At 40.7% G+C, this 24701-nt stretch overlaps 1 protein-coding gene across 1 annotated transcript in view; it reads right to left on the bottom strand.

Moving 5' to 3' along the window:
* Positions 1–1398: 1398 nt before the first annotated feature.
* The window catches only part of TNFRSF11A (TNF receptor superfamily member 11a), a 38170-nt gene continuing 14867 nt past the window's right edge, over positions 1399–24701 (bottom strand). Inside the window, exons 7-10 of the mRNA XM_063076691.1 lie at positions 23782–23895; positions 20133–20185; positions 18088–18868; positions 1399–1727 (exon numbers count right to left, since the gene is read on the bottom strand). Coding sequence (XP_062932761.1) covers positions 1399–1727; positions 18088–18868; positions 20133–20185; positions 23782–23895 — 1277 coding nt within the window. The remainder of the gene's footprint in view (positions 1728–18087; positions 18869–20132; positions 20186–23781; positions 23896–24701) is intronic.

The following is a 24701-nucleotide window of genomic DNA, read 5'->3' as shown; positions in this document are numbered from 1 at the left end:
TGATCACTATTAGCACTTTTATAACCTACCAGATGTGCAAAATTGATTTGCTCAGGTGTTTTAAATTTTCTCTGGTATTAGAGACCAGTATTCACTGGCCACAATGCACAGAACAATGCAGGTGACTTCTTTCAGTCTGACTCTCTTTTTCCCCTCGCAAGGGCTGATGCCAGGAGAAAAGCGCCACTGGGGTAATAAGTTTTCTTATACTCACAACATGAAGTTTGATTTTTAAGTGCACTGGAAAACAGCTGGAATGTTTTCCACTTCTACAAGGCTGAATTACAGATGCATAATTATTTAGGAAGAAAAAAGGGCCTATTGCCTAAACACACTTATGCCAATCTCATCTACAGAAAGAAAATTCTAATTAATATTTCAACTTCATTCTTTCTTCCGTAAATTTCTCCGGCACCTTCTTTTCATTCTGTGTGCAGGCTAGCCCCGTGACCTATTCGTTTTCTACATCTTTTCCAGAGAGGCATCAAGACTAAGAATGCCAAGCAGCAGCAACCTGGATTTTTGGAGATTTAGTTACCACAGTAGCTGATTGCTTCTGCCAGCAAGGATAAATAAACCATGCGGGGGACAAGGTCACATGCTGAACTTGGTTCTGCTCAAGGATCAACACAAACTTAACATTCAGGGGGAAATGGAACATCACTTCTTTGGTAAAAATGAGATTTCCCTTTTTTCTTTCTTTTAGAAAAACGGGAACACACTATTTTTTCAGGAAATAAAAGTCCCTCCACTGTTCCCTGCACCTCACTCCATTCCTCACATTTCTAGCCTTTTCCCGAAAGTGCTTAGACACACACCCAGGAAAACCATCAGCAAAACGCTGTGAGAAACGGCACAAAGAAAATACGAAACAAGACCGTCACCTTTAGGAGAATTTTCAGGAAAAAACCCTAGTCAATAAAAAAAGCGGGGGGGGGGGGGTTAAAGAAAAATGTAACGAAAGTGAAATACAAATACAGAGGGAAAAATACACACCCCAATTGAACAGAACAGTCATAAAAACAAATGTCACAAAGAGGGAAAAAATACTGATGCAATGATAACGGGGATGGGAGACGGAGGAGAAAAACCACAGAGGACAGTAGGAGGTGGACGGCGGCCAGACGGCAGAGTGTGCCCGTGTGATGGAGATCAGTGGTAGTCGTCGTGATGAATTTCCTTTTTGAAAAGTCACTGTTTCTTTGAAGAGCAAGGTGGACAGAGAACGTCGGGCAGTTTTCCATAAATGTACCGATCCGTGGCGCGTCGCAGCAGCGGCGGGGCTGCTCGGGCCGGCGCAAGTCCCGGTGGGACGCGCCACCGGGTGCTCCCGGCCACCGCGGTGAAGGACGCAGAGGTGGGGCGGCGGGGGCGGGCGCGCGCTGTCGCGGGGGGCGCTCAGGCCGCGGCCCCGCCCTGCTCCTGCACCGGCCGCGAGGCCTTCTCGGGCGCGGGCTCGCCGCGCTCCTGCAGCCCCGGGCCGGGCGGCACCTCGGGGCCCGCGCACGTGTCCGCGAAGCGCGCGCCGTTGCCCGCGAAGGAGTCGCGGCGCGCCGGGCTCTGCTCCTGCACCGGGCAGCCCACCGGCTCCTCCGCTGCAGTCGCCGCGCCCCCCGCCGCGCCCTCCTGCGACGTCTGGCTGACGTAGACCACGATGATGTCGCCCTTGAAGTTCATCACCTGCCCGCTGGAAATGAACGTGGAGTTACTGTTTCCAGTCACATTTCCTGCAGGGGGGGGAGGGACAGAGAGAACACGGAGAGGCTGAGTCAGCATTTCTTGGTGGGGACCCGGTCTTGTGACAGGGAAGTTTCCAGTGAGTCGAGGGCCGATGGCGCCCCGTTCCTCTCGCAGGCCGTGCCAGCAGCGGCCTCTCGTCACCCTTGCGGCTCCTGCAGTGCCACGGGACACGTCCTGTCGTTCCCTGTGGAACCACAGTGGTCACCTCACCAGGCCTGACTGAGGCAGAGGCGGGAGGGAGAAGGAGGAGAAAAGAAGAAAGAGAAGAGAGCATGAGAAGGAAAAGAAGCAAGCCTGAGAGGAGAGGAGAGGAGCAAACTCTGTGGATTATGGGCCACACGCCTCATTTGCCTGTCACGTGGGACTCTGGGAATACTGGCAGGACAGCACACCTGGATTGCAGCATCACAGACAAGATTCAGATGCTGCAAAAGTGTGTGTGTGTGTGAGTTGGGCATAGCTAATGGGCCATCTGTGGTCACTGAGCAGACCTCAGTCCACCCTCCTGTGTGACTGGCCTCCCGTGTGAGGCTTCTGTCACCCTGGGTGCCTTCATTCCTCCCACGTGCCATGGAGGTTCCAAACAGCTCAGCCCTGGAGGATCATGGGGACAAGTAGGCTCAGTTTTTAGCAGAGCTTAATAAATTTCCTTAACATTAAAATAATTTACTCCTGGGAAAAAAGTGACTCAGAAAAAACTAAAATGGAAAAAAAAAAAAAAATCCTATAAATCTCTCTTTCCTTCTGAACCCTGAAGGGTGTTTTGTGCCTAGGGAGTTGTAATCATCATTTCTTTGTGGGTGACCGGACATAGCCAGTCTTTCATTAATGGACCTTTTGAAAAACAAATAGAAAGTTCCACAAATGTTACAAAACTTACTAACACATATTATTCTCCCATTTTAAAGATTCATGTTCTAGAAATATCCCAGGTGAAAGTAAGTGCCACAAACCCAGCAGATCTAGAAACTGCCCAACACTTGACATCATGAACAGAATCTCTTAGTCTGACCAGGTGACAAGAACATCCAAATGGCCCCTCACTATTCCCCTCCCTTTTTTCTTCTCTTTCGTGACCCAGCTTAATAATAATTTATACAAATACAATGAAGTTTCTGTCATCACTCCGTATGAGGAGATTTTCTCTAAAATTGGAAGTCATGTTTTGGACAGTCGAAGATATCAACAGGCATACAGGAAATTCCTTTGGGGTGACTTCCCCCAACACACGGGATACCTCTAGAGAAGCCAAGACTGAGGCTCAGCAAAAAAGCCCATGAAAACACATGGATTTCAAGTGAAAGCAACAAATCAAAAGTCACAAGGGGAGGTTTATGACTCACGTTATTTCTCCCATAGGCAGTTATATGGAGTATACTCCAAGATGGGTAGTATTTATTTAATAACCCCCTTAATCAACATGAGGGAGGCCAGTTGGTACTTTCATGTACCAGCTAGTCATCACATTCTCCATTCCCTCTAAAATATACCAACAAGTGCTCATAACATACAGCGTACTCTAAGTGAGGGGTCTACACTCTAGTATGTCTACACCTTTCTGCTCCCACCAGTTACCAAGTTACTTCTCAAGTCTGTTTTTACCAGATAAACTCAGAAGAAAATTTAGTTAACTTATCTATCATGTAAAGTGGTGAAATGTCTGTGTGAAAAAGATGGGAAATGTTTCTATGAAAACTAAAGTGAATGTTTTGCAAGGACCCAAATAAAAGTGACTAAAAAAGATCATATAAACACAAGAAAGCAGAAGACAACAACAAATTGCTGAACTGGTATGGTGATGTGGACAAGAAAAATATTTAAAAGAAAGAAAGAAAGAGAAAAAGAAGAAAAAGAAACATTAAAAGTCCAGAAGGATTTTGCATTCAAATTTGTTTTGCAAATACCTGTAACTAATTCCATACTAAAGAAATAGAAACTGGAAATTAAGACGGTGTGGTTAATTTAAAAAAGGCTCAGGAAACTATAATCAGCCAATACATATGGCCTTATACTAAAAAAAAGTGTGTGAATATAAGTTAGATGTTTTAAGTTAAAAAAAATGTTCAATATGAACTTGTGAGTGACGTTTTCAAGTAACTCAGCAACTACTGACCAAGGGTTGATAAAAAGGCTTCCATTGTGGTAGCAACAGAATAAGTGAGCATAGCAATACAGGAGAAGTCCTCTTATTTTAGGGATCACTAGTTAATAGAAAAAGTCAAAGTGAAAAATCAAAAATAATATGTATATACCATAAATATTCAATTCTAATCAAGAACATACCTTCTTTTTGTTTTTAGAATAAGAAATGCTGGCAAGGATGTGGACAAAGGGAACTCATACACTTCTGATGTGAATTCAGATCAGCAGAGCCACTATGGAAAACAGTATGGAGGTTCCTCAAGAAATTAAAAACAGAAGTACCATATGATCCAGCATTCCTACTACTGAGTATATATCCAAAGGAAATGAAATCAGTATGTCAAACATATCTGCACACCCATGTTTATTGCAGCACTATTCAAAATAGCCAAGATATGGAATCAATCCAAGTGTTCATCAGCAGATGAATGGATAAAGAAAATGTGGGATATTTACACAATGGAATACTATTTAGCCATGAAAAGGATTGAAATCCTGGCATTTGCAGCAACATCAATGAGCCTGGAGGACATTATGTTAAGTGAAATAAGTCAGGCACAGAAACTCAAACAGCACATGATCTTACTCATATGTGGAATCTAAAAGTTGACCTCACTGAATGGAGAGTAAAATAATGGTTACCAGAGACTAGGAAGGGTAAGGGGGAGGAGAGGATGGGGAGAGGTTGGTCAAAAGGTAGAAAGCTACAGTTCAATAGAAGGAATAAGCTACAGTGTTCCATTGAACAGTCAGACGACTATAATTAACAAAATATGTTATATATGTAAAAACAGCTAAAGAGAGGATTATGACAGTTCTCACCAAAAAGAAATGATAAATGTCTGAGAGGATGGATATGCTAGTTACCATAATTTGATTATTACACATAGTATACATGTATTGAAACATCACACTGCACCCCGTAAATATGTACAATTATTATCAATTAAAAATAAAAACATTTTTAAAACATCCCATATTTATTTAATAAAATCAGTAATTTTAAGTTGTTTAGAAGTATGATTTTTCTTACATACCTCCTCTACTTTTTTATTATTACAACATCATCGATGCTGTTGTCCTTAGTGTAATATAAAACTACATAGAGGGTATCTCTAGCCACTGCATGATTGATTATGGTGTTGAATTTAATCTCCTCTCTTCTTTATCCTCTTCATATTTAGATTTATCTGTTTGTGTCATGGAATATATGATTTCTCCACCATTTAAAATTTTAATTTTCCAAAAGAAATAAATAAAATAAAATAAAATAGAATCTTTATTTTCCAGCAAATCATCATCATGAATCCATTGTTCTTTACTTCTTTCTTTTCAGCACTTTCAATGAGTCTGAGCCCAGATTTAAAAACCTATGTTTTTTGGCATCATCTGGCACATCAAGATTTTGTGCAAAATCTTCAATCTCGAGAATTGCATTCCATGCAATTGCCCTTGGAAAACAATATTTTTTATACTGATAATCCTAAAAATGCTATAGGACCCATACTCATTCTTGTTTTCTGTTTTTTTTTTTTCTCAAAATGGAACACAAATCCTTTTGACTAAGTGATATATTTAAACATTCCAAAATCCTTTGATTCATAGATTGGCTCAAGAATATTATTCTTGCAGGGCCATGGTGGAGGAGAGGGGGAGAACAAAAACTAGGCCTTTAAATTCCTGACAATTAGGATGTAAAGAAAGAACATGAGATTCTCAAACAAGTTTATCCTTCAAGTGTTTCATTACTGCAGGTACAATTACTGACAAAAACAACCTTTGAGCAAGTCCATCCATGATGACTTTTTGACAGACAGTAAACTGATACAGACCACACTTGTAAAAAAGATCTGCTGATTTGATTTGCCAATAGCAGTAAGTAGCAATTCACAAGTGGCAGCAGAGCGGTTGTCATGGGCGTGTGACCTGTGCAGTTGCTCAGGGCTTGCACTCGGAAGGGCCCTAGACTTGGCTGAATACTCCACTGTCATCATCTTGAAATTGTTATTAATTTTTGCACAAGGGGCCTCGCATTTTCATTTTTCACTGAGCTCTGCAAATTATGTTGCCAGTCCTGAGGGGCAAGCAGCTCTTAGAAATACTGGTTTGGTTTTTTTTCTGCCATTGATGCTATACTTTAGCATCACTGCTTTTGGATGTAACATAAGTTGGACATGCCTCAATACTTTAGAAGTGTCTGCCAATCAAATTGTCTCTATTGATGATCTAAGTATTTGGTAAAGTGCTGAGCTGTAGAGGCTACCCACCAGTGCTCTTAAAATATGAATCGTATATGTATTCCTGATGTTCAAGCCATTTGCCATTTGCTGTAAAACTCTCAACACCAATTTTCTGATGTAGAACTGAGGCTAGTTCCTCTGAGAATGTATTGGTCCATTTCTGTTGCTTATAACAAAATATCTGAAAATGGGTGATTTGTGAAGAAAACAAAAGTTATTGCTTACAGTTTTGGAGGCTGGAAGTCCAAAGTCCAGGGAACATATCTGGTGAAGGTCTTGGTGGTGGTGACAGTGACCCAAGGGTCTCACATGGCAGAAATGGCAGAGCAGAGAGAACAGAAAGATAGCTCCCCATGCACTTTCCTTTTAAAAACCTCAGAACCACGCCCATGACCACCACTTCTAATCTATTCATGGTCCTAATCACCTAATCACCTCTTCAAAGCTCCACTTTTCAATTACCGTAATAGGATTTCCCACTCTCAATGGTTACAGTGGGAATTAAGTTTTGGGGGGACATTCAACCCAAGGCAGAATGGGTATTGATACTGACTGTATCAATTATACCTTTAATGCTTTGCCTGTAATTTCCAGTTTTGATTTCTTTACAGAGGAATGAGAACTAAAAGTCACTTGGCAAACAGTCTGAATGCAGAATCCTACTGGAGTTTTATTCCCCCAATCTTTCTCAGTTGTCTCATCCACCTCAACTTCAACAGCAAACATTCTTTAGTGACTCATTCTCTGAATTGTCCCAAAGCATTCACATTTTCATAGAAACAATCCTCATACTTATTAAACTCATTTTTTTTTTTTTTTTGCAAGTTAACATATCAGTTAAAGTTTTTAATTACAACAAGATTGGCTCACATTCAGGATTGGGAGCATGGATTTTAGTGAGAAGGGCCATTCACTGGGTGGGTGGGTGCAGAGGGCCTGGGAATTCTAGAGTGACCCACTAGATGTAAGTAACCAGTGTGCTGTGGGCTTCAGCAAAGGAAAGTGTGGGGTAATCTGCGAGTTAAGTGGATATAGATTAAGAGAGCATCCACCACAATAATAATTGTCATAGAAACAACACTCCAAATCCAGAATTTACTGAATGCTCTTCCAGGCCAGGCTAGCTGCATTACAAACCTAGCTTGCTAGTGCTTTGCATGTGAGCATTGCAGGTTGGTTTGTTTCTCCTCTACTCACTGACATGGTTTCAAAGATATAAACTATCTAACAGCCTTCTCTTCCCATGGCTTGTTATAATCCAGACTCACTTGAAAGCTATCTAATAACATCAATGTCAATGTGGCGTTTTAGTCTCTGAAGAGCAGAGGTGACTAAGTGGTGATTACAGGGATGGAGGTATTAGTGGCTGTCTGAGTACAGGAGGGTAAGAAATAGGGTGGGACAGAGAAGAGAACAGGGGTCCAAGAGCTCTCTGATCTTCTCCTGGCTGGGCCCTCCCTAGTGGTGAGAATTTGGAGCAAACCACCAAACAACTCTCCAGATCTCAGTTTGCTCATTTATATAATGAGCACCAATTATCAAGCCATGCTAGCATGGCAGGGTACAGCTGCACAGAGCAGGCACATAATATATATTTGTTAAATAAATGAAAAAATGAATGCATGAATATCTGACAGGATGGCATAAAGGTCAAATGAGATGATGGATTTGAAAATGCTTGGGAAACAGCAAAGAATTAGTCACAAACACAATGATGGCATTACTACTTCCAGAAAGTAATACGAGTCCTCAAGGAACTCCCAAGGACACACAGATTCATGAATTATACTGAGTAGTAATATTATCTTTCCATTCTTGTCTTATGGGAGGATCTCAATGTGTCTTGAAGACTAAAAGGGCACTTTCCTCTGGAAATCTAACAAACTTTGCTGAACATTGCTTGTTATTTTCTTTGCTGAAATCATCAATCACTATGATTGTCTTTGGTTAGAACACTCACCGATATAATTCTACACTAAACCCCCTCTTATTTCTCATCATGCAAGTCAGCTGTGAGTTGAATGAAGCACAAAGTAGAACAAGGCTTGGAATGAATTGGTAATAACTTAATCCTACAATATACATCAGTTCTGAACTGCCCTTGCTAAAAGCAATAGTTTTTAAAATTTTCTTTCTGCATTTCAGAAGAGAAAGACTTACAATGGTTACACAAACTGATCTGAGATGGCAAGACCCTGAGATGGCAACATAAACAGGTCACGGGGGAGGCAATCAGGCGGTGCTGTGGTTGCCATGGTTTCTGAAGTTGATATTGATACAAGGGGTAACTCATTCCATTGAGCTCCAAGAAATTCCCAGATTGTTCTGCTGTTAGTGGGGGGCCCCTTCCTGATTGGTGGCTGGAAAGGGCATATGTAAAAGGATAGGGATGGCTGAGATGAGGCTTACCCAAGATGGCCTAAAAAGGCCCCAGGCTTAAGAAAATGAGAAGACAAGCCACAGACCCAGGGAATATGTTTGCAAAAGCCATATCTGATAAAAGACTGTTACCCAAAATATATAAAGAATTCGATAAAAAGAAAACAAACTACCTGATTAAAAAATGGGCCAATGATTTTGACACCTTACCTAAGAAGATATACAGGGGCTGGCTGGTTAGCTCAGTTGGTTAGATTGCAGTGTTATAACATCAAAGTCAAGGGTTTGGATCCCCATACTGGCCAGTAGCCAAAAAAAAAAAAAAAGAAGAAGATATACAGATGGCAAATAGGCATATGAAAAGGTACTCCATATCATATGTCATTAGGAAGTGAAAATTAAAACAACAAGATACTGCTATATACCTGTAAGAACAGGCATAATCTAGAACACTTATAACACCGAATAGTTGCAAGGATGTGGAGCAACAGAAACTCTCACTCATTGTTGGCAGGAATGCAAAATGGTACAGCCACTTTGGAAGATAGTTTGGCAGCTTCTTACAAAACTAAACATACTTTTGACTATGTAATTTCACTCCCTGCAATTTATCCAAAAGAGCTGAAAACTTATGTCTACGCAAAAATCTGTACATGAATGTTTATAGCAGCTTTACCCAATGTAGTGGATTGAATTGTGTCCCCCAAAGTTTAATAGGGTGGAGGCTGGATCTCCACTGTGACTGTTAAGAGGGAGGGAGATCCTATTATAATAATTGAAAGGTGGGGCCTTGAAAAGGTGATTATGTTGATGGTTTAATGGTGGTCATAGACATGGTTCAGAGGACTTTAAAAGGAGAGTGCACGAGGAGCTCTCTCTCTCTCTGCTCTGCCATATGAGACCCTTAGGTCACTGTTGCCACCACCAAGATCCTCACCAGATGTGTTCTCTCAACTTTAGACTTTTCAACCTCCAAAACTGCAAGCAATAACCTTTTTAAAAAATAAAATAAAATTGGTTAGAGCACCACCTTGTAACCTCAAGGTAAAGGGTTCAGATCCCCCTACTGGCCAGCTACCCCCAAATAATAATAATAATGATAATAATAATTAATTTTAAAATAAAATAGAATACCCAATTCCGGGTATTTTGTTATAAGCAACAGAAATGGGCTAATACAGAAAATTGGTACCAGAGAAGTGGGGTATTGCTTATAACAAATACTTGAAAATGTGAAGGCAGCTTTGGAACTGGGTGTTGAAGAGAGGCTGGAAGAAATTGGAGGTACAGATGAAGAAAAGCCTTGATGCTGGTGAAAGTTTAAAAGACAAGAAAACTAGGCAAAGTTTGGAACTTCTTAGAGGCTGGTTAAATGGCGAGCAGAATGCTGATAGAAATATGGACAGTAAATGCCATTCTGAGAAGATCTCAGGGGTAAATGAGAAGAGACTTATTGGAAACTGGGGCAAAGATCACCCTTGCTATGAACTGGAAAGGAACTTGGCTACATTCTGTTCATGCCCCAAAGTTTTATGGGATGTGGAACTTCAAGGCACTGACCCAGGGTATTTGGTAGAAGAAATTTCTAAACAGCAAAACATTTAGGAAGGTTCACGGCTACTTGCAACAGACTATGCTGAGTTATAGTGGAAAAGGCATGATGTAAAGCCAGAATTTATAATTAAAAGGGAAGCAGAGTGTAAAGATTTGGAAAATTCGCAGCCTGGCCATGTGGTAGAGAAGCAGAGAGCACTTTTAGAAAAAAAATGCAATTGTGCAGCCTAACGACCATTTGCAAAGGAGATTAGTATAGAAGAAAGGGATTATCAAGAGAAGGGAAAAAAGACCTTGAAGGCATTTCAGAGATCTTAGAGGCTTTATCTCCCATTACAGGCCCAGAGGCTTAGAGAGACAGAATGGTCTTGGGGAATAGGCCTGAGGTACCCTCCATGGGCTCGCTGCCCTGCCCAGGGCCACCTCAGGAAGCTGTTCCCTACACCAGCACCCCAGCTGCTTTGGCTGCTCCAGCTATGGCTAAATTGGCCCCAGGTGTGGCTGGACCTGCAGCTTTGGAAAAAACAAGCTTGAAACCTTGGCAGTGTGGTGTTAGGTCTGCAGGCTCACAGAATGCCAGAGCTGTGAAGGTCAGCTGGTTTCAAATAATGCATAGAAAAGCCTGTGGGCCTAGGAAGAGATCTGTCACGGGCAGAGTCACCACATAGAGCCTTTGCTATAGCAATACCAAGAGGAAATGTGGGGTCAGAGTTGCAGCAGAAAAGCCCCACCAAGGCCATTTCTAGTGGAGCTGTTGGAGTAGGACAACCACGGAGACCCCAGAATTGTAGAGCCACCAGTGTGCAACAACAGCCTGCAAAAGCTGAAGCATGGCCTAAGACCAGGAAAGCCACAGGAAGTGGAGCTGTCTGTGGACTTGGGGACCCAACCCCTGCACCAGCGTGCAGAGGATGTCAAATATGGAGTCAATGTACATGATACGCCAGCTTTGAGATTCAGTGTCTGCTGTGCTGGGTTTCAGGATTGTGTAGGACCTGTAACCATTTCTTTTGGCCTATTTCTCCCTTTCTTGAACTGGAATATGTATTCTGTTTGTCTCACCCATTGTATCTTGCAAGTAGATAACTTGTTTTGATTTCACAGATGGGACTTTGATCTTTGAACTTTTGAGTTGAAACAAACTAAGGCTTTGAGGCTGAAATGAATGTATCTGCATGTGAAAAGAACACGAGTTTTGGGAGGGCCAAGGGTGTAGTGGATTGAATTGTCCCCCCAAAGTTTAATGTGTTGGAGGCTGGATTTCTACTTTGACTGTTAAGAGGATGGGAAATTCTATTATGATAACTGAAAGGTGGGGCCTTGAAGAGGTGATTAAGTTGATGGTTTAATGGTGGTTGTGGGCATGGTTCATAGGGCTTTAATTTTCTGCCATGTGAGACCCCTGGGTCACTGTCACCACCACCAAGATCCTCACCAGATGTGTTTCCTGGACTTTGGACTTCCCAGCCTCCAAAACTGTAAGCAATAAATTTTGTTTTCTTATAAATTACCCAGTTCCAGGTAATTTGTTATAAGCAACAGAAACAGACTAATACACCCATAATTGCTAAAACTTGGAAGCAAGCAATAGTCCTTCATAGGTGAATGGCTAAATAAACTGTGGTACATCCAGACAATGAAACATTATTTGGTGCTAAAAAGAAATGAGCTATTAAGCCATAAAAAGACATGGAGGAAACTTAAATGTATATTAAGTTTACTTGCATATTACCAAGTAAAAGAAGCTAAGCCGAAAAGGCTATATACTATATGATTCCGACTACATGATATTTTGGACAAAGCAAAACTATGGAGACAGCAAAAAGATCAGCGATTGCCAGAGGCTGTGGGGGAGGGAGGGATAAACAGAAAGAGCACTAAGGAATTTTCAGGGCAGTCAAACTATTCTGTCTATACTGCAATGGTGGATGCATGTCATTATACATCTGTCAACACGCACAGAATGCACAACACCAAAAGGGAATCCTAATGTAACTATAGACTTTGGGTGATAATGATGTCTCAGTTCAATGTAGGTTCATCAATTGTAACAAATGTTCCACTCTGATGGGGGATATTGATAGAGGGGGAGGCTGTGCATGTGTGGGGCAGGAGGTATATGGGAAATCTCTGTATCATCCCCTCAATTTTACCATGAATCCAAAACTGCTCTGAAAAATAGTCTTAAAAAAAAAAAAAAAAAAAGAGGTACAACAGTCCATAGATCCTCTAGGAATACTGTAAAGCAAGGGCCTGTTACTCCCTGCTTGCCTGTTCTTCTCAGGATGCCTTTCTGACAGGTTTCCCCTTCAAGGCTGCCCCTGACATTTATTTTATTTCACTTGCAAAAAAAGATGAGGCTGGAGGTATGTGGAAGATAAGGATTTCTCTACAAAAGCAGCAGTGAGAGTGAAAATGGTAACTTTCAGAGACAACTGGCAGAAGAGAGGGGTCTCATTACAAGCCCAATAATCATCCCCTACTGCACATTCCTAGGGTCCCTTCCAGTGGAACCTTCCAGGCCTAGCCTGGCCACTGCCCCTCGCTCAGCCAGAGGAGACAATTATTCCAGGCCTGTGTTTGCCTTTATCCTACGGCACAGTGAGGATTCTCCAAGGCACAGTAAACAAATGAAATCAAAATCACTGGCACCAATTTAAGAGGAGATGGAGCAGTGGTTTAAGGTACAAGCTTCACTATCAGATATTTGTATCATGGCTTCGTTGCTTACCAGCTGTGTGGTCTTGGGCAAGGACCTATAGTATTCCTGTGAGCAATTAATACACAAAGCACTTTGCCAGTACCTGGCAACTGAGATCTAAAATACCATTGATAAAATTGTAACCTTCAGGGTATGAGAACAATCTTACAAGTGTTCTTTGAGTACAATGCGACTGATGAAATTATATTTGAAGGCTACCCAAAAGTATGATTTGAAAGCCTGAATGACATGGGTATTTGTACTAAAATCAGGAATTATGAAGAATTTATAATATTTAAAATGGATTAGTTGACTTAACATTAACATTTAATGTGACTGAAGTAGGAAAATGTTTAGGTAACTTGAAGAGTATTAAAAATAGCATTTAAGTCGACAGAAACAATGGACAAATGATGTGTCCCATCTTAATCAGGACGATGTTTATACTTTGCTAAGTCCATGTTTTGCATGAGCCCGAGGCTCCATGGTAAATGTATTTCTCAGGCAGAAAAATAAGCTTAGTCCTAAGAACACAATCCCTGACAGAATTTACATTATTATGCAAGGTAATACACACTTTTCCTCTCAAAAGCTTATTATGTTGTTTAAAATGCAAAACATATGAATATTAACTCACAAGAATTATCCCAAATAATACCACCAAATTGTCATGTAGATTTTCTTCCCAAGGAACAGAGCTAAAAATATACACAAATACACTCAACTACCAGGATACATTGGGTTCTTTTGGAATTTTTAAAAAACTTCTTTTATATTTAACCCATATGCTTCTCATGTGATTTTCCTTTTTATGGAAATGTAAGCTCTGTTTTAGGCATTTGGAAGAAACTGGGTCTATGATGATAAAGGAAGGAAGCAGTATTGAATAGTTCCATTCTGAATCATGCGTGAAAATTACTTAGAAAGCCTTACAGACCAAACCCTTCCAAACGAGCCCACTTAGTGCAGAAATAAGGAAGGCAGGACTCAGTTAAGTGAAGTACATAGTAAACAAATTTTTCATATATTTTAAAATAATGCATTGACTTTTGATATCAATAAATGCTGAATATTATTACCTAATAACCAAGTTACAAAATACCGATCTTAACTTAAAGATTCAGGGCCAATGTGCTAATGAATCTCTGCCTTACGATACCCAGCTAAAAGTGAAATACAAGTTAGTGGTGGCAGTCATTCTAACAGGAGAGTGAGGAAATTCAGAAATAGAAGACCATCCACTGCTGGGGGGTGGGGGGAGGGAAAGGGTGGTAAATATGGATAGGAAAAGCTTTTTCTGTTCTTTCAGGATGGAGATGGATGGTCAAGAACAGTCATTTCAAGAGAGTGGGCCCAGGGGGTGGGGACTGAAGATGGGGGGTTTGGGGGGTCGGGCAGGTGTCTTCATCCTCCAGGACTCTGGGCTCTCAGGTATCCATCTTGGAGTGTCTGAGCCACCTGGATGAACCACTCACCTTTGTTTTGTCATTTCTCTCTCCTCTGCCCAGGACAGCTAGATGTGCCTGGGACAGCTAGTGCCAGTCCTTATATCTCCTGTTTCTCCCCTAGCTTCCTAGAGCAGACCAAAGAAGTGGGAGGCTGAGAGTAAGCTGGGGAATGGACAGGGAGCGATGGTCTCTTGTTCATCTCTTTATTCCTGACTAAATGGATGAATGAGCTCATTAGCATTTATCCACTTACCATACTGCAACTAAGCCACCTTTGCAGATACTAGAAAGATTAGGTTATGAAAATCCCTACTGATTGGTTGCAGCTGCCTAGAGCTGGATTGTTGATAAAGGGCATGAGAGTGTCTAGGCTCAGGGAGAAAAACCCCAAGATTCATCATGAACAACGGGCCACAGGTTAGAGAGGGGCAGGCTCTCCTGAGTGGAAGTCCTTTATTTCTCAAATTACTGATTCTTTTTGTGTTGTCCATTCCTTGAAATTAATCCCTACTTGCTTTGCCAGGCTTTTCCAAGTCTCTGTTGCTCAGTGGACCTTCAATAAAAGTTTGACAGAAAAAAAACAAATACTGGTGAAGAGGCAGAGAAAAAGGAACCCTCCTACATTGTTGGTGGGAGTGTAAATTGGTACAGCCACTGTGGAAATCAGTGTGGAGGTTCCTCAGAGGACTAAAAATAGATCTACCCTATGACAGCTATCCCACTACTGTGTGTATACCCAAAAGAAATGAAAACAATATATCAAAAAGACACCTGCACTCCCATGTTCATCACAACACTATTCACAATAGCTGAGAGATGGAATCAGTCTAAATGTCCATCAACAGATGAATGGATTAATAAAAACTACGGTCTATATACACAATGGAATACTAATCAGCTATAGAAAAGAAATCCTGGATGGAACTGGAAACCATCATGTTAAGGGAAGTAAGTCAGGCACAAAAAAGACAAATATTGCATGATATCACTAATATGTGGAATATATAAAAAATGTGGTTCTCACACAAGTAGAGAGTAGAATAATTGTTACAAGCAGGTGAGGGGGTGCAGGGGGAGGAGGAAAAGTAGTGGACTGATAGGTACCAAACTGATAGGTACCAAACTACACTACTGAATCACTGTGCAGTAAATGCATATATTAAAACAACATACCGTACCCACAAATATGTATAAATAAATGTTAAAATATTTTGAATAAAAATGAAAGGAAAGAAAAACAAATATATAGCTGATCTTCATCAAGAATTGTGGGCCCTGCAAATAAACAACTCTCTCCAGGTCAGTGGCTGAACCAAATGAGTAACTTCAGGAGCCATAAATGAGTCACTGGCCAATGGTAGACACATTAATTATGTCATTTTTTTCATATGAAATAACCATTCTCTGGTGGTACCAAGAGAATTCTCCAAACTCCAGGTGAGAGAGCTTATAGTCAGGGTAACCAACATGTTGTCAGGATTAGGCATAAATTAAGGCATGGTTATTTAAGACATAACCAAAAGTATGTCCCTCCCCCACTTTGTTGGCCTTTGCTAATAATTCTCAATGTTCTTTAAGAGTTATTAACATTGCTAAAATAGCCTCAACAATATTGTATATTATGTTTTTAATTGTCTACATTTGGGGAGCTGTTTTGAAGAACCATCATTCTCTTCAAAAAGATGCTGGGACAAAGGAGATACTCTTCCCTACTGCAGAAGTCCCTGGTCATGTTCATGTCTGCAGAACACACTTGACTTGGTTGTTTAAGTTAAAACAAAGAAAAGAAATCCTCACCTATAAAATCCAAAAAGCAATAGAAAAGGCCACTTCCCACAAGTCCTTTTAGGAGACCAAATGGGATCAGCCCCCTCTCTTCTTACCGAAGCTCCATCCTCTCCCACATATTTTACAGAACATAAATTATGACAATTAAAAAAAAAGCGAGAATGAGAAAGTGCTATTTCGACCAGAAACCATAAGGCCTGTTCATGTAGAAGTAATTGTGGAGAGAATAGCGCAGCCTCAAAAATCAATCTGGCTGCTTCTCCTCAGACGAAAATTAATTCGGCCTGCTTGCTGGCAAGCGTCTGGATGGATGTTTTGCATGGCTAAGCAGCAGATGAAGACAGAAAAAGCAGTGTAAACTTTTTGCAAATTAACACCACTTAGTTGATGACACACTTTTTATTTCTTCCCTCTATGCCTAGACGTTTAGCGCTAGAGAAATAAAAGATAATGAAAAACAGACTAGGCCACTGTTTTAACTCTTTTATAGGAAAGGTTTGGCTTTTGATTCCATGACACTGAAAATACATATCTATTTAAATCTGGCAAACACTGTCCTTCCAAGAACTGCTGATGATTTTCACAAAGTGGCCAACATCATCTTCCTGGGGTCACCAAATAAAAAACAATGCTGCCAAGAGCTGGCTGCTGCCACAGACAGAGCTTCAGCCTTCTCCACCCACAGCACCTGACACTAGAGTTCTGTGTGGCCATAACCCAGGGGAAGAAAATAAAGTGCTAGAAAAGAAACAGAACAATGCGAACAAACAACAGAGCCCAATTTTTAGTCACGGGAATTCCTTAAAAAAAAAAAAAGAATTCTGAGGTCTTCTAAAGGAAAAACATACCGATTCTTTGAAAAATATCCCAAAACGTATCTCCTCCACTCAGTTTGACAGGGAATTGATTTATGGAATTTAGGTATCTGTGAATTTGTGTAGTTGAAGCAAAACCACAAAGCTTGGAATGCAGATTAAAGTACGTATTATTGTTCTACCAAATAAGCCTTATAAACCACGAGACAACACAGTCTGTGCATGAGACCAGATCTAGCTACCTCACAGTGACAAAGTAATTCAAAGACACCCACTTGCAGTCTAAATAAAGAGGCAGGAAAGAAAAAGCATCTCTGGAGAGGGTGGCCTATGAATGGGCTTTTTTTTTTTTCCTTTCTTTTTTTTTAGAATTGGAAGATTCTGCAAAGCCCTTTAAATAGTGCATATCCATATATTCATTTTTCTGGAGAGTGTGTCTATAGCTTTCGGAAGATTGTCAAAAAGATCCCTGACCCTTTCTCTGGCAAATAATTCCTAGATCCAAAGGAATCCCTCACTATCAGCTGCAAAGTCCTCGGTTACCATACAATAAAACAGATGGTATATAACCCTAATAAAAATAAATTTATAACATTATAATTGGTGGGTTGTTCATGCTCAAGCAGTCTTGCAGTGATGAATCTCTATAATAATGTTAAATTGTAAAATTATCCTCCTGGTTCCATAAGTATATTATACGCAGTGGTTATAAAAGGGGCTTTTCATCTAAAGCATTAAACGACAGTTTTACTGCATCATTAATTTGGCATAGAACCAACATGCTACTCACAATAAATATTAATTAATTAAAGATTAACTAAACAATTTTGTTTGTCCTCCTGAAGTTTATAAGAGCTTTCCTGGGGGAGATTTAAGAAGGCTTAAAACAAAAAAACAAAAACAAATCTGAAGGAACTCCTTGGTTCAGCCAATGCTGAGGTCAATGTTGACTTTGTCTACTGGGGGCCATGCTGGGGTTTGGGGTCTAATGCTGTCATTAGAAGAAAGCCTAAATGCAGAAAGGTGTGAGACATGCATAAATGCAGAAACAGCCCCAGTGGGAGAGGAAGAAGTCACACGGCAGAGGGCACAATCCACAACCCAACACAGACAGAACCCAAACTCATTGTGTAAAGCTGTTCATTAACAGAAAATGCTCAAGTTGAGTTTTTCCCATGTTAGTTTCCTCTTCCCTAAATGGCTTGTGATACCTAGCCCCAAACACTACCAAGAGCAAGCAAGCCTTTCTTCTCAGAAGTGAGACTAGGAAAGTCACTTACCAGATGCAGGTGGCTGGTCACTAGGGGAGCTTCCAGACCCAGCGCCTCCTCTAGTCGAGCCTGGCAGCCTCCCATCAGCCCCGCCGTTGTCATGGGGCTGGTCTCCCCCATCTGCCCTGCCGGCTGCTTCCTCCGGGGGAAGGCCCATGCCATAGGCACACTGGGGCAAGGGTTCATGTTTCAGGGAACCCAGGACGGGTTCACAGTCCTCCCCGGGAGGGTTCCCGCAGCCTGTGCAGCCATCTGCCGAGTTGGAGCTGGCTGCCCAGTGGGGGCAATTGCCAGCCTCCACCTCTTTTTGCAAGTACTTTTCGTAGGACACGGGGATCCAATCAGTCCTGCAGAGGGGCTCGGCCAAGTCACAGCTTTCTGAATCCACCATGCTCTCTGTCCCCGTGAAGCACTGGCTTAAACTGTCATTCTCCCCCACCTCCAGGGGCTCAGAGAAAGGGGGCATGGATTTGCTTCCAGGCTGAGTCAGGAGCAGTAAACACTCAGGGCCCTGCGAGGGCCTGTCCACGTACTCGTCTTCCATGGGAATCTGCCTGAAAGGGTCCCCTTCGGCCTCGGTCTCGCTGACCAAGGAGAGCATGGTGACATCTCTGCCCGATGAGTAGGGACCAGCTCCCACACACGCGCCTGCACAGACTCCGCAGCCATCTGGACAGCACATATCTTCTGGAAGTGTCTTCTCCAGAGTCAGCAGCAAGACACCTTCACAGACTTGGCGCTGACCAGAGGCTGTCACGTGAGCGCTGCTGCAGGTGTCACCTGAGGACTCCTGTGATTTAAATTAAGAAGGCAGAGGCATTCATACCCAGTTATTAGAACGTGTTCGGCTAGACACTCCTGAAAACGGTGTGTCTAATTTATGCTAATTATTTCCACCATCAAAAGTACAGATGGATCATTTGCCATGACACTTTATTTGTGTTATTTAAACTTAAGGAGCACAGGAGAACCCTAAAATGAAACACAACCAGAAACAAATGAAGCTAACTGCATTTTAAATTAACAGCATATTCACACCGGAGAAACGGGGAGCTAACCCGAATAACCTTCAAACACAGTATTTTGACTATATACTCTTACTCTAAATACAAAAAAACAACTATAAACAAATACTGAACACTTTCGTAGCTCTGTGCTTTGCTGCGGTATGGTTTAATAATTCTGAAACTACTTTCTATGTATTCTAGAATTTAGCAAATGAGTAAATATATTGATAATAATAGGAGCCAAGGGAAAGACCAGAATGAATCCTGCAGTACTGGGACTAGAACTAGAGACATCAGTATGAGCTCATGGTTAAAATCCGGTATAAATATTTTTATGCCAAAGGAAGTTGATCTAAAGGACATAATGGGATAACTAATGAACTTTAATATCAAATATGGAATGGAAAATAATATTGTACCACTATTAAATTTCTTAATTTTGATAAATATGCTATGGTCATATATAAGAATGTCCTTGTTCTTAAGAAATACACACTGAAGTACTATCTGTATTTAAGGATATAGGAATACAATTCCATTCACTCTAAAATAGCTCAGGAAAAAAAATGCACGTTCATATATACACATACAGAAAGAAAGAAAATAATAAAGTGGTATGATAAAATGTAAATAACTGGTAGGTCTAAGTGTAGGGTATATGGGAGTCCTTTGTACTATTCTTATTAATTTTCTATAATTTTGAAATTATGTCAAAATAAAAAGTTATCAAAATAACTACAGAGTCAAGGAAAGTTGCAGCTTGTTCCTCCTGGGAATCTGTACTAGACAATCAAGGTTGGTACTAAAAAATAACATGAACGCAGAGACGACAGAAGGGGAATGGAATACAAAGAAAACAGGCATTTAGAATGAGCATTAACTCGGGCTTTGGATTAGTCCATAGGGATCGGTCCTGGGATTTGAAGTTTGGTCACTGCACTTAGAAATGCCCCTTAAGCAATGGGGCTCAGTATTTGACTAATTATAGCTATATCAGCCTAATTATTGAAAGTACTTAGAGATGGCACTAAAGACTTTTAATGTTACCTTATTTCCACTTAGGCGGCTGCAAGCGTCATTGACCCAGTGCCACAAATTAGCTAGAAAAACAAAGCAAGGATAAGGGCTTCATATTATTATCACCTATTTCTTTTCTTAAAAATAAATTTTATTGTGTATATGAGAGTACTTCAAAAAGTTTGTGGAAGGGAACATGACTCTTTGGTGATGCCCCCGTGCTCTGCCTTCTCCTGGCACGTTAAATAATAAAATTTGTTATGCCTTTCAAAAACAAAAAAGCTTGTGGAAAAATGGAATTAAAAGGTAATACAAACCTTTCCATAAGCTTTCTGAAGACCTCTCGTATTTAAGGTACACAACATGATGTTACGGGAAAAATATAGATAATGACATGGTTACTAGAGTGAAGAAAATTAACATTATCTATCATCTTGGTTTTTTTGTGGCAAGAGCAGCTAAAGTCTGCTCATTTAGTAAAAATCCTGAATATAATACAATATTATTACCTTCTGAACAGTCCTCATGCTGTGCATCAGTCCTAGACTTCTTTTATCCTACATATTTGCTACTTTGTATCCTCTGAACTACATCTCTCCATTTCCTTCTCCTCTGCCCTTTGGTAACTACTGTTCTATTCTCTATCTCTGTATAGTTGACTTTTTTTCCCCTAAGATTCCACATATAAGTGAGATCATGCACTAGTTTTCTGTCTGTGTCAGGCTGGGTATTATTGACCACAATGTTGGTTCAATATTTTCTTTCAACATTGTCCACTGTGTTTTAGTGAGTGTTCCTGGGAGTGAAAGCACTTAAAAATAAATCAACTGATTTAAGTACTGTGAAGGCATCTTATTCCTATCAAAAACAGAACTTCCTGTTCTATGTAAAGCAAATCATGATCCACTAATATTCCACCAAATACCTCTGGGCACATCTGGGGGCTGTCAGAGCTGCTGTAATGACTACATTCTCATTCCCTCAGCAATCTTTCTTTGACTATGAGGGACTAAGCTAGGCATCATAGGGGGACAAATAAAATGTGTCTAAGAGACTGATTTTCCAGTAAACTAGCTCAAATGTATGTACAATAAAAGTGAACTGCACACTGGGGTTGGGGGGCTGCCAGACCTCGTGGAAAAACTTTTTCCATTATACCTTGTTGCTTCTCAGGAGAAAGAAGATTATATTCTGTGGCATACACAAAGTATCTCCACTAACTTTTATAAAATAGAAGTAATAAAATCTAAAAAGTCAAATCTATGAATTTAAAAAAAATCTGATTTTATATTATGCAAAGATAAAATTTTATCCTGCTTCTAATGAATATTTAATGTCGTGTTCACTATGGAGACTAAAGTTAGGAGTCAGCAATTCTCCATTGGAGGATAATCACAGTTTGTGATAATAGCTAATGATCCCTAACATCCACTGAGCACTTAAATGTGCCCAGCACTGTGCTAAGCAGTCTATACCCATAATCTCATTTATGCTCTAGACTCTATTATGTGACCTGGCACATGTTATTTAACCTCTCTGAGCCTGTCTGCTCATCATAAAATGGGAAAAATAATAGTGCCTGCCTCATAGTGTTGCTGTGAAGATTTACTTAGTACAAGTAAAATGCATATAGCTATGCTGGCATGTAATACATATTCAATACATGCCAGTTTTTGCTGTCATCATCATTATTCGTGCTTCTTTTCTATAATTCTGAAGGTATATGAAAATAAAATTACCCCCACTAAAAAGGACAGTTCCCTGTAGGAATTAGTACTAGACAATCACAAATGGTACTAAAAAATAGTACTCATGCACAGAGGTGATAACCATTCATAACTATCATGATCATCTCTCCCCTGGACAATCACAAATGCCTTCCTAATTGGTATACCTGCACCCACTCTTACTACATCCCCAAATGTTATGCTAAACCCAGAGAGCTGTCCTTGCCTCCCTTTGCTGAGGATGGGGAGCAAACTCCTTACGGAGACCTGCAGGGCTGCACCACCCAGCCATGCCTGCCTCTCCAGTTTCATCTCACACGGTTCCCCGACTTTCTGCTCCAGTCCCCCAATGCGCTACGACACCTCCATTGTGTGGTTCTCTCCATGAGAAATGCTTGCTACGCTGCTTGATTTTCCTTGGGCTACTAAATTCCAACTTGTCTTTCAGATCTCAGCTCACTGTTTCCTCCTCTGGGTCCCTGGCAGACCCCTAAGGCCAGGCAGACCCTCTGCCATCTGCTACCTGGCGCTTGACACCTTAGCTCTCAGTACTCAGTGGGCCTAATGCCTTCCTTGACCACTTCCTCCAGAAGGGCCCTGGCTGTGTTTGTGCTGCTCGACATCGAGACACAGTGGCAGTCCAGTCCCTGGTGGCCAATAAGCATGCAGAACACATGGATGAAAAGAAAGCTAACAGCCATAATTCCCAGTTCAGTAATTGGTATGCCCATTGTTTTTCTCAATAAGATATGGCCGTAAAAGAATATTAAAGAGAAAAAACTAAAGAACAAAACATTGGGAAGTCTGTTTGTCTCACATAAACATAACTGTCAGCGTGATCCTCATCATCTGAACATGCATTATCCAAAGCCCCACTTATGACACTGTTAGGGAAGTCAAGTTGCATTAAATAAAAATATTCAATAATGAATACACTCTTTGAAATTAAAAAAAGTGGTCCCTACTCTAACATTGCTCTCAGATGGACATAGGCATCTTAAATCACCATCTTTCCTCTTTAATTAATCTTTTGATTGTCCAGTGTTACCTTAGGCAATGTAATGTTCATAGAAATAGCAAGACATGCAGGGCTTCATGAAGTCCAGGGATGGGATATGGCAGAACCGACCACATCACAGCAAGGCAGAGGCAGACAATAAGAACGAGTGAGCAACCGAAACGGAAAAGGATGGTACACCGAGGGGTACTTCAAAAGAGAATGACTTGAATACTACAGGATTAAGAAACATCTTTAGGAAGGAAACCCTGTAAATCACACCCCAGAATCAATTCAATGAAGCCTTGAATCCTTCCTTTTGTAAAAATTACACTTTTTAAGCTTTGTAGTATAAAAGTCAAACGTGATATGATGTTTAAAGACACCATCAAACCATTTTTTGTGAAAAAATTATTACCAGAAACAAGATAACAGTTGATTGTCCATTCTAAGTACCTAAATTTTACTGAATCTAACATAACTTATTTTCATAATTTTAGATTCACATGTTAAGGTAACACCCCGATCAAAATATCCCCCTGGCTATTTATCTGAACATTTTGTCTATTTTAAATGGGTACACTCAAAATGGATGTATTCTAGGATAATGCAACCCCCTGTATATCTGATGCTGTATAATCTATACAACTTAAACACAGAATTTACAAGTCATCAGTCTCCTGAATGCTAAAATATTCTTGCTTGCTTATATGTAAACAGGCATGGTGTTGGATTTTTTGTTTTTTGTTTTTTGTTTTTTCTTTTTGCTAGGGAACAATGAATCAGATATAAACAATGTTTCACCTTAGTTCAAGTGCAACCCCCAAAAGGCACTTATTTAATCAGATCACCACAAGCAGCCAGTGGACAATCTACTCATCTTCCGAAACATTTACCTAGAAACAAATCTATTTTCTTTAACATTAATTTTCAAAAACCACTGTAGACACAATACCTGTTAGTGCTTTCCCTTTTTTCCTATAGTAGACACCAAAGATGACGGCAGCAAGTAATGCCATGGATATGAAGAGAAGCAGAATAATTAAACTGGGCAAGTAAATCCGGGGTTCTGTGTCGGAAGAAAATGAAAAATATTGTATTAAAGATTAATTAAGTTTAAAAACAAAACCCTGTACATCAAACCCCAGAATCAAGGTTGTTGGTCTGGAATAACAGAGGTAGGACGCTCCCCACCCCCTACTGTTCATTTGTCAGTGCTCACATTCTGAAGGGCGGAATGCACATCTAGCCCAGCCTGCACAGCCTGGCTTCACTCAGAGGGACCATTACAATGTTTCTATGTTAGAACAGCTCTAATCATGGTCACCATCAGGTCTCACCCTTGCTTACCTCCAGACCCCCTCAACATCTCTGGATGGATAGGCTCTGCAGGTAAACGGAAGTCCCTAGCAAATCTTTCCAAACAAGATGGCACCAGGGTTTTGCTGCTCATGAGAACAGAACCACAGTCATCCTGACAAGTATCATCCCACGAAGTGTTTCCACTGTCTCATCTACAATACAATGTGGACTCAACCATTTCATCATCCCTCCATGATCACTTCATTGCTAGAATTTTTATAAATGCTTGGTTTACTTGACCTGGTTTCCTGGACTCTGACCTTCCCTCTCCTTTTCCCTTTTTAAAAATAAATTTTTATTCCCTCAGTTATTTTTAATGTTACCTTTAAAGTGGTCTTTTAAAAACTCTGCTCTGATTGTGAAATTCCATATCTAGAATGACTTAAAGTCCTCCTGTTTCCTAAAGTGTCAAATCTAAACCCCTGATTTTCTTTTCTTTTCGTTTTTTTTTTTGTTGTTGTTGGCTGGCTGGTAAGGGGATCTGAACCCTTCACCTTAGTGCTATAACAAGGG

This window comes from Cynocephalus volans, chromosome 13, assembly GCF_027409185.1.
Source record: "Cynocephalus volans isolate mCynVol1 chromosome 13, mCynVol1.pri, whole genome shotgun sequence".
NCBI lineage: Eukaryota > Metazoa > Chordata > Mammalia > Dermoptera > Cynocephalidae > Cynocephalus > Cynocephalus volans.
This window is presented reverse-complemented; position numbering and strand designations above follow the sequence as displayed.